We start from the raw sequence: 9,328 nt of genomic DNA, 5'->3' as shown, positions 1-9,328 counted from the left end.
TGACAGCTGAGCCAGGCTGGTTAAAAGCACTTGTTTATTGGTTACAATATCAACTCATGGCAACATCTTTCACTGAGCCACTGTACAAATACAAAGAAAAAGATCCATCGTGGAAAAAAAAAAAGAGCTATAAACAAAGTTCATAGCAAGTGATTTTTTTTGTCACAGGGAAGTCTTTTTTTTACAACAGCACTGGTAAAGAACAAATGGCACAAGTCCCTGGTTTTTTAATAGCTTAAATAAAAGCTTTAAGACTGTTTCTGAATACATACACAATCCAAAGGCAGTGCAGAATCACTTCATAATTGGTAACATTACCGAAGTTTTCCAAAGTAGTCAGCAACAAGTAAAAACAAAACAAAAAAGCTGATGAGAGATGCTGGGAACTAAAGGCAAAGTAAAATTAAGCATGTTTAGAAGCACTTTGGACTCCTTTGGATGTAATATGTACTACAAGTGTTCAGATGCTTTTATTTAAAAAAAAGAACAAAAAAAGAACACAAAGAGAGCACCATTGTGTAAGTAAAACAAAGGCTTGAAATACCTAAGACTATTCCACCGAAGTCCATATTAGTTAAAACCTAAACATACTGTGTGGTATAAGAATGTCAGGCACATGTAATCTGTTATCAGTTATATCAATTAGTAACACTGTTCACACATTTACCATAACAACACTGCATTAACATTCTGCATGTATTTTACATAACCAGCAATTGGATAAAAGGCTCTGGTGCCTCTGAAGTGTAGGAGGAGTGTGACCAGCATGCATGCCAGAGTACTGGATACACAGTGCACCATCAACCCATGCTAAGTACTTGGACAGGAAATGCTATCTCAAAACCAGCCATTCTGCTACACAACCATTGATACCAACTAGTCTGATTAGCCAAAACTCTCACCAACATCTTAAAGCACAGCACTAAACCTAGTGGAGGTGACAGTGTCCCCAGAGAGGACAAACTACAACTCTTGGAATGTTTTCATTCCACCTTAAAGTAATTAATGTGAACTTCATCGTGGGACGAGCGGTTACACAACCCAAGGAAAGAGTCAACTACTTCCACCCCATGCATTACAGTAAGGACTCACTGGGACCTGCTGCTGCTCCAGCTCAGCTTTGCCAAGGCAAGGTCAGGCCCTGTCCTGTGGCAGGAAAAGACTAATTCACGTTCCCTTCGGAGTGGTACGGATCCTGTACACGAAGCCATCAGCTCTGCCAGCACTGCCGTGGATCTGCAGTTCAGCACAGCAGAGGACAGCAGTGTTTGGAAGGAAAAGGGCTGCAGACAGATGGAACCAGGCCACGTTACTGCAGTACATGAGCAAACATCAGCACGAAGCCACAGCAGCTTTCTGTGGTTTCCAGAATCTCAAACCGCTTTCTCCACCAATAAACAGCCATCCAAGGCTACATGGGAGCAAGGCCAGGTTGGGCACTTGCCTGAAGGGAGAACTCTCTATTGCAAAGTTATATCACATTAGAAAATGCTGACAAACTCTACCAGAATAAAATAAATCTTGTTACACCAAGCACATGGCTCTGCTTCCCAGCCATAACAGATTGCCTTTAGAAGAGAGGCTGGGCAAGAGTTACTCTGCCACTGTTTGGCACAATGCTCTTGGTTACTCCAGTTCTGCAGTGACACAACTTACTTGAAATTCAGCTAAGGATGTAGTCTGGCTACAAACTTTTAAAGCCAGTGAAGATGTGCCCACTCATGCTGCAAGACCTGCTGCAAGTAAGTTTGCTGTCACGGTATCAGAAGTCACACAAGCTGCACACCTGGGCCCATGTTAACTGCAGGCACAGACCAGTTTCTTTGAAATTCAAAGCTGGGGTAAAACCTATCAAGGGTTATTTTATTACCTTCTTGTAGGAGGAGTTTGAGCTTTTACCGTAAAAGCCACCTCCACTTTAGCTTGGGCATCAACCTCCAGAGGTTCCTGCCAGCTGTTTGAAGAAGGGAATGCTGCAGCCTGAGTCATTCTGTGGCATCACACAGTACCTGTGGTACTGCAATCTGCAGGCATGAAAAACAACCCAGGGCAGTACTGGAACAGCAAACGTCACCTGGGCAGGATCTATCACAGGCTTCCTACAGGCTCCAAGGATGCACCAGATGCCAATTCCCCCGCTGTGCTCAGGCTTCTCCCAGGTCCCTTGTGTGCTGACACCGGAGCCCCTCAGACCTGGGGCGAGGAACAGAGGCAGGCAGAGCTCTGTGATGCCGTTGGACACCTCAGCAAGTAGTTGGCATTCCTTAGTATTTAAAAGCAGCTGAATCCAAGAGGCAACAGCCATCCAACAATGACAGTGAAGTTATTTGCAGTAATACCTGTATGAGAGCCATCACCACTGTTACAGGCTACCTGAACTGGTAAGAAAAGTTATATACAGCTGTAAAATTGGTTTTGGAGTTTCACAAGTAGAAACCAGTTTTAATACCAGAATGTAAAAATGGCACCTATCTCGGCAAAGGTGTTGACTAGGAAATTGGTTCAAAACACACTTCTACGGAAAAAAAATTTTTTAGAAAAAGAATATTTTCTTAAAATTTCTTAGTAATAAATTTCCAGAATGATTCACTCAAGGCAGCTGTGAGTTAAAAAAAAAAAACAATCAAGTGCACCACTAAAAAATAAACTGAGTCTGCAAGATCCCAAAGAGCTGCTCACTTGAGAGACTTACAAGAATTCCGTAACAGTTCTATAAATGCAGACAGATCACAAAGCAAAACACTGAGGAATTCCTGTGAGACACAATACAGTGGGATTTTGGTCCTAAACCACAGGCTGCTGTTAGGAAATGTTCCTTCTCCAGTATAAGCAGCGCCTTTTTCTTATTTTAAAAGTGAATTTACCGTGATTGATGACTGGTAGATTTATTGGCACCTTCACCATTACAGACATGGCGAGTTCACAGGCACAGTCTGGAAGTACTGAAATTTAGGATTAAAAAATGTCAGAAACTTGACAAAAGTCATTTCAGCCAGAAATCCACATGGATATACTACAGGATTCTGGGCCCTTCTCTTTCCTACCTGACCCAGAGACACCCAGACTCCCCATCAGTTCCAATGAATGATGACTAACATCATCTTCCAACCTGGTGATTTAAAATTCACGTTATCTTTAAAATAAAGTCACTTAAGAGAAGCCAACAGACTTAATCCTCCATTCCAAAATAGCCACAGATGTTCAGACTCCCAAGGGAACATCCACTGTGAGTGCAGACATGCTGCCAGGCACCAAAAAGTTAAGCAACCTCCCTGGGCAGTTTCAAATGGGCATCAGTCACATGATTTTCCTGTCTCTGCACTGAACTGTACTTGGTGAGATTTCTAAGCAACTGACATCAAAATTAGAATCAAGTCAGGAAAGAAGCAGAAATGGCTATTTACAGTGTTGGAGCTGCAGAACATCTGGCATCTCAAAACCCCATGGCACAGCCCTCAGTGACCACACAGAACAAGCACATATCCTCAGGGTTATCCTGGGAAGTCTTCAGGGGTCACACAAGTGCAGTTAAGTTACACAATTCCTTTGGTAATTCACACTGCACAGAACTGACAACAAGCACTTCTGGCTGTGGGGTGCTTTGTCAAGTTCTGAATTTGGAGGGGAATTACAAGCAAATAACTGCACAAGTAAATACTCTTTAGGAATTTAAGCAAAGTCCTCCTGAATTACTTAGTTGGTGTGGAACAAGCAAGCTCTGCAGACACTGCTCTGAGCAGCAGCCAAGTCACTGAGAGTGCAGATCAGCTGGAGCTTGTGAGGAGCCAAACCCACACGTTTGGCCACAGCTGAGCTGGCCACAGCACTTGGCCACTTGGCTTCTGTAGCCATGGACTGCACAGAGTAACTGATTCAAAAACCTGCAGGGAGGAAGCTAAAATCTCTGGATTTACTTTATTTTCCAATTATTTCTGCTGTTGGTGCAAGTCTACCTGGCGTTAACTCCTTGGTGTTTGGAGGTCATGACTGCCAGTGGATGAACCAGGAACCACTGGCTTGAAGGAAGAACCCCCTGATCAAAAACAGGCAAGCAGGTCAAGAAGTGAGTGAATAAGGCGGTAGGTATTAACTGGGAGTCTCCAGGGCCTTTAAAAAAAATTCAAATGCCTTCCATTATAAAAAACACATACATACCACTGGCTTAACTTTATCTACAGTAAATTCACAAAAACATTTAAAACAGCAATCTAGTTCACCCACTACAAAACTCAGAAGTGACATCTCAGGTTAAAAGCAAAGCTATAAATGTAGTTCCTTAAAAAATGCAAACGTATTTCTTTACATACAGACAAATGTTACATGATTGGCTGCTATAATGTGTATATTCTGTTATGTACAAAAAAAAGGTACAGGATTAGCAGACTGAGCACAAGCAAAAACCCTTCAAGGACAATCTAACCAAACCACCAAAAACAAAAAGACTGGCTCTTAGTTTGTCGGTCACCATGATTATGTGTGCTGGCCCCTTTTAAAAAGTCAGTGATTTCCTCCCCCCTCCCCTATTTCTTCACTTGATTTTTTTTTTTCTAGTTTACAGAAAGCCTTTTTGTGTAATAATCAGTGAATAGAAAAACTTCACCTGCAAATACAAGGTAGAAATGTTATTTCACAGCTATAGGCTGCAGCATTGATCTCTCCAGATCTCAAATGGAGAATGTACATGTTTGGCTCCCAGTTAATTCCAGATTCTGAGAAAACTGTCCCAAGACCCTGTAGCTACAGCCATGCCGTCATCAGTAACACCTAAACAGCTGACACGGTTGTCATGGCCAGCCAGGACACCTGGAAAAGAAGAAGCAATGGAAGTTTAGTGTCTGCAAGATGTCAAGGACTTCAGTTGTTACTCTGCTCTCCCAGGTAAGTCTTAAATGTACTAAAAAAGATACAATGCAAGATCTTAATTCTCCTTTTTGTCTTTACTCTGAGGAACCACATAGACCAGAACAGCCTTATCAAAACACCCAACAATAAGGTATGTAAAAATATCTACACATAATACTGCTTCCATTTTTCTCTGTGCCCTTATGACTTTTCCATCCTGTCCCATAGATATCCTCTTCCCTACTGGTTTTTGCATTTTCTACAGTGCTGTCCACAATTTCAGCCATCAGGCACTTCCAAAATCCAATGTGATGTCTCCTGACAAAGCCCTGGAAGCATTAATTACCTTGAGTTTCCCAAGTTTTGCAAACCCTAGGGATTATAAAGCCCCCATATATTGTGACAAATGGAAGAGCAGCACTAGCCTGCCTCTTTCCTGCTTTGGTTCCGTTTTTTCTCTACCTCTTCTTGCCCTTGTCTGATCTCCCAGGGTTTCCCATCCAGGTCTAGCAGAACTAAGGAAAAGGATCTATTTTCAGTCTGAATAGCAGAAGCGATGTTCTTGAACCAGGCCCAAGCATTAAAGTTACTGTAAGAAGTGAGAAAAGAAATAGCTGTGCTATAAACATGCTGTGTCCTGACAAAAGTGACTGATTCAAGGACCAGAAGTTTCCACTTTCCCTCTTTCCCAACAGCAGAGAATGCAAAACAAAAAGACTCCTGTAGCTACATCTGAATTACTGCCACTCATGGGTGCAAAAGTCAATGCAAACATGTAATTTTGCACTACTTAATTCCATACACTTCGGTGAAATACATTTTCAGTAGATGCAATTTTGGAGGGCATTCCTCAGCCTCAAGAGCTGGGATCTCCCAGCACTGATCTGTAAAGCCCAAGAATGGGCCCATTCTCCTGACTCATTTACTGCTCAAACCACAGACATGGAACTGAAAAGCAATGTGACTTCTGGAAGACACAACCAAATGCAACGAAAGGATGCCCTTTCAAGAGAAAACAGCGTTAAAAGGAATCAAGCAGATTCCACACCATCAGCACCAGCACCGGCAATGCCAGTTCTGCATTCTGCACAGATTTTGGCTGTGCAGGGCTGCCGAGGCTGGAACAGCTGCCAGCAGTGGTGTCCTCACCTGCCCTCTCCCCTTTGAGGGTGTCCCACACGTTGCAGTTGAAGTCGTCGTAACCCGCGAGCAGGAGGCGCCCGCTCTTGGAGAAGGCTACGGAGGTGATGCCGCAGATGATGTTGTCGTGGGAATACATCATCAGCTCCTGGTCCGCGCGCAGGTCGAACAGCCGGCACGTGGCATCGTCGGAGCCGGTGGCGAACGCGTGGCCGTTCGGGAAAAACTGCAACGTTTAATTGAGACGTGACAGTTTGGACACCAAAAAAATACGCTGGTTGTGTGTTAGTTGAACAACATCACAGGATTATTTTACAGAAAAAGGCAGAATGTTTTATTTTTAAGAAATATCTGCATGTTGAAAAATGCATGTACACAGCTCTGCAAGGGAATGCCTCTGGAACAATCCTGGCGACACCTGAGTGCCTGGAATTGTAGCCAGGTAGGTCCTGTGTGTGCTGCAACAGGAGTCACAGGCGATGCCACTGACTCCTACAAAATGAAGCAAACCCCAGCTCTGCACATCCTGGCTGAAGGGGAACACAGTGTTCCATCCTGAGCTGGTCAGGAGGTTGGCTCAGCCAAGACTACAAACAAGCAATTCAATTGCCTAAAAAAATCTCCAAATCCAAGTTATTCTCTCAACAGCGATATTGATTGAAATGGGAATGGAGAGCGCCCAGCACATCTCAGGGTCCAGGTCTAAGTATAGGAACTGCATTTTTGTACTGGTCATGTGTTTGGTATTTTCTCAGCCTTTACAATTTTTCATGTTTATCAAAAACAGATGCAGCCTCGACTTAGATTTCTTTCTGTATTTACCAGAGCCTGGATCTTGCAGATCAGAACATAGTGTTACTGTGACAGAGGGGAAATACAATCCAGTTTCTAAATATTACCTAATTATTCCAGGGAATATTCAGTATCAATACTGATTTTTATTGCCTTCCGGAATATTTCGCTGAAAGCTCTCTTTGTTCAACAAAAAAACTTTAAGATGAGGATGCCTGGCTGTGTTGCACCCTCTCAGTTTACTGCAAAGATCTACAATTTTCAGTTTTTCACACACTGACATGCTTCAGAAAGTTTCCCTAGTCCATTCTTTACTTCTTAAAAAAAGTGATGTCTCAGTTACTGAATAGAAACACAGGTGAAACTATTCCAGGAACAGCACAGTGCATCACAGATAATGGCAATAATAATTCAGTTACAAAGTAGATTGTAACTTATTACAGAACCTTCTCCATTACATATAATTTAACATTCTCTACCGTAACTAATTGATTTTAAATCAAGGTAGCTCAGGAGACTCTAAGCTGAATTCATGCAAATGTAGCCTTTATCCTCCCCCTTTCTTCCCACATGGAAACAGGAGGATCACTTACACAAACTGCATTAATGTCTGACACGTGCCCTGTGAAGGACTGCCTGCACATTCCATCACGGATATCCCAAAGCTTCGAGGAGGCATCACAGGCACCCGAGACAAAAGTCCTCATGTCTGGACTCAGAGAGAGGCTCATCACATCTCCAGTGTGCCCAGTGAATGTGGTGGTCTGCTGGCCAGTTTCAATATCCCACAAAGCACTGCAGATGAAGTTAACACAAGGTCTGTCATTATTTCAGAGTTCAAGTTTTAAATACAAATTAAGGCCCTGAAGAGAAAAAAAAAAAAAACTAAGAAAGAGGGGGTGGGGGAAGGCCAAACGAGCTCAAAAACTCACCAAGTGGTGTCTCCTGAGCTAGTGACAATTTGGTTGTCATCTAGGAAGCGACAACAGGACAAGTATCCTAAAAACAAAACAGTTGTTTAAGGTTTTGACCCAGGAGTAATGACTGAAGGTTAAAATGCAAGAACAGCATCCAAGTTCTCCCACAGCCAGTCCATAACCAGCACAAGCACTGCCCAGCCCAAAGCAGGACTGTGTCCCTCGATGCAGTAACAGAGCAGGTGAGGCAGGAGCTGACCTGTGTGCCCTGGCAGCTCCCGGCTCACTCGGACATTGCCCTCCCTGGTTTTCAGGTTGTAGATGGAGCAGATGTTGTCCAAGCCTCCGCAGGCCACGTAATTTCCGGAGGGAGCGTAGGCACAGGTCATCACCCAGGAGGACCTCAGGGGGATGGCGTGCATCTGCAGAGACACAGCTCCTGGGTCAGAGCACACCAACACCGGGGCAGCCCCAGTGCCAGTGTCTGGCTTTAAGACGTATCACATCCACCTCACTGCACTTGACACACCCACACCTCCTGGGGTGACAGATACCTGTCCTATCTGCAGGGCAGCTTTACAGATCTTCAGTACCTTATTTCATAGCTAAGCTATCATAAACTTGAACATTTACAATGTTTGTTTATTCTAGTTAAGATTTCTCTGTCCAAATTTTTTACATCCTTAAACTACAGATTGTAAGACAGGATGGTTGTCCCCATGGAGATTGCACAGTTTACAGAAGCACAGCTCCACTCCACACTACCTAAGCTTTTCCCTGACAGCTGTTTTTCCTCCTTCTCCTTCCTCTGCCCTCAAACCCAAAGCACTCTTGTAAATTCTGAGGTTGTGTATTTCTGTAATTCAAAACCAAGTTAGTTTTAGAAGCAACAGCACACAGGCAGAGAGATACAGCTACTGCACTAGCAAAGTAAGAGTGAAAATGTTCCACATTACAATGTAATTAACTATTGCTTCAGAGATACAACCTACAACAAACACATCACTGGTGCTCACCTAGCCATGGAAGAACAAAAAGAGATTGTCTGAATGAGAAACACTGCTTTTAATTTTTGACTTGAAACCATGGTAAAAAACAGATGCAAGCCCATTCAAGCACACAATTTACACATGAATTATTGATAAGGATTATAAATAAATACCTTATTTGTTGTATAACTATCCCAAATAATTAATTTTCCATCTTGAGAAGCACTGACTAGTAGCCTAAATATGAACACAAAATAAAATGTGTTAATATAAAACAAACAAAAAAAAATCTCAAAATAGACATACACCATGCATGCTTATCAAGTGATTCAGAAGCTTCATAATTTCTTTATTACCCTATGCTTTTTCATTTTTATTGGAGGGGTGCATTGGTTGGAAAAAGTCTGCAAAGGTCTAGACCTCTGTATCACCTAACTGAGGGGACTCATGCTTAAACATGAACAACCTGCTGAAAACACATTTTATGAACTCTCTCCACAACTTTTCATTATTCATATAACTACACAGTTACACAAAAGCAAATAAGGAATTTAGGCAAAAATAAATCTTGAGAACAGATTCTAGATGAATTCCTCTCTGAAGGACATGATACAGAGCAGACCACGAGGCAGTGTTTGCACCTCACAT

At 42.7% G+C, this 9,328-nt stretch overlaps 1 protein-coding gene across 1 annotated transcript in view; it reads right to left on the bottom strand.

The window, feature by feature from the left end:
* Nucleotides 1-17: 17 nt before the first annotated feature.
* Nucleotides 18-9,328, bottom strand: part of GNB4 (G protein subunit beta 4) — a 30,729-nt gene continuing 21,418 nt past the window's right edge. The window contains exons 5-10 of the mRNA XM_014254327.2: nucleotides 8,854-8,917; nucleotides 7,951-8,113; nucleotides 7,707-7,773; nucleotides 7,368-7,569; nucleotides 5,992-6,208; nucleotides 18-4,803 (exon numbers count right to left, since the gene is read on the bottom strand). Coding sequence (XP_014109802.1) covers nucleotides 4,697-4,803; nucleotides 5,992-6,208; nucleotides 7,368-7,569; nucleotides 7,707-7,773; nucleotides 7,951-8,113; nucleotides 8,854-8,917 — 820 coding nt within the window. The 3' untranslated portion in view covers nucleotides 18-4,696. The remainder of the gene's footprint in view (nucleotides 4,804-5,991; nucleotides 6,209-7,367; nucleotides 7,570-7,706; nucleotides 7,774-7,950; nucleotides 8,114-8,853; nucleotides 8,918-9,328) is intronic.

The sequence above is a fragment of the Pseudopodoces humilis genome, chromosome 11, assembly GCF_049639895.1.
Source record: "Pseudopodoces humilis isolate 2021_Gansu_Grassland_sample_001 chromosome 11, ASM4963989v1, whole genome shotgun sequence".
Lineage (NCBI taxonomy): Eukaryota > Metazoa > Chordata > Aves > Passeriformes > Paridae > Pseudopodoces > Pseudopodoces humilis.
Note: the sequence above shows the minus strand (reverse complement) of the source record. Positions and strands in the feature narration are given on the sequence as shown.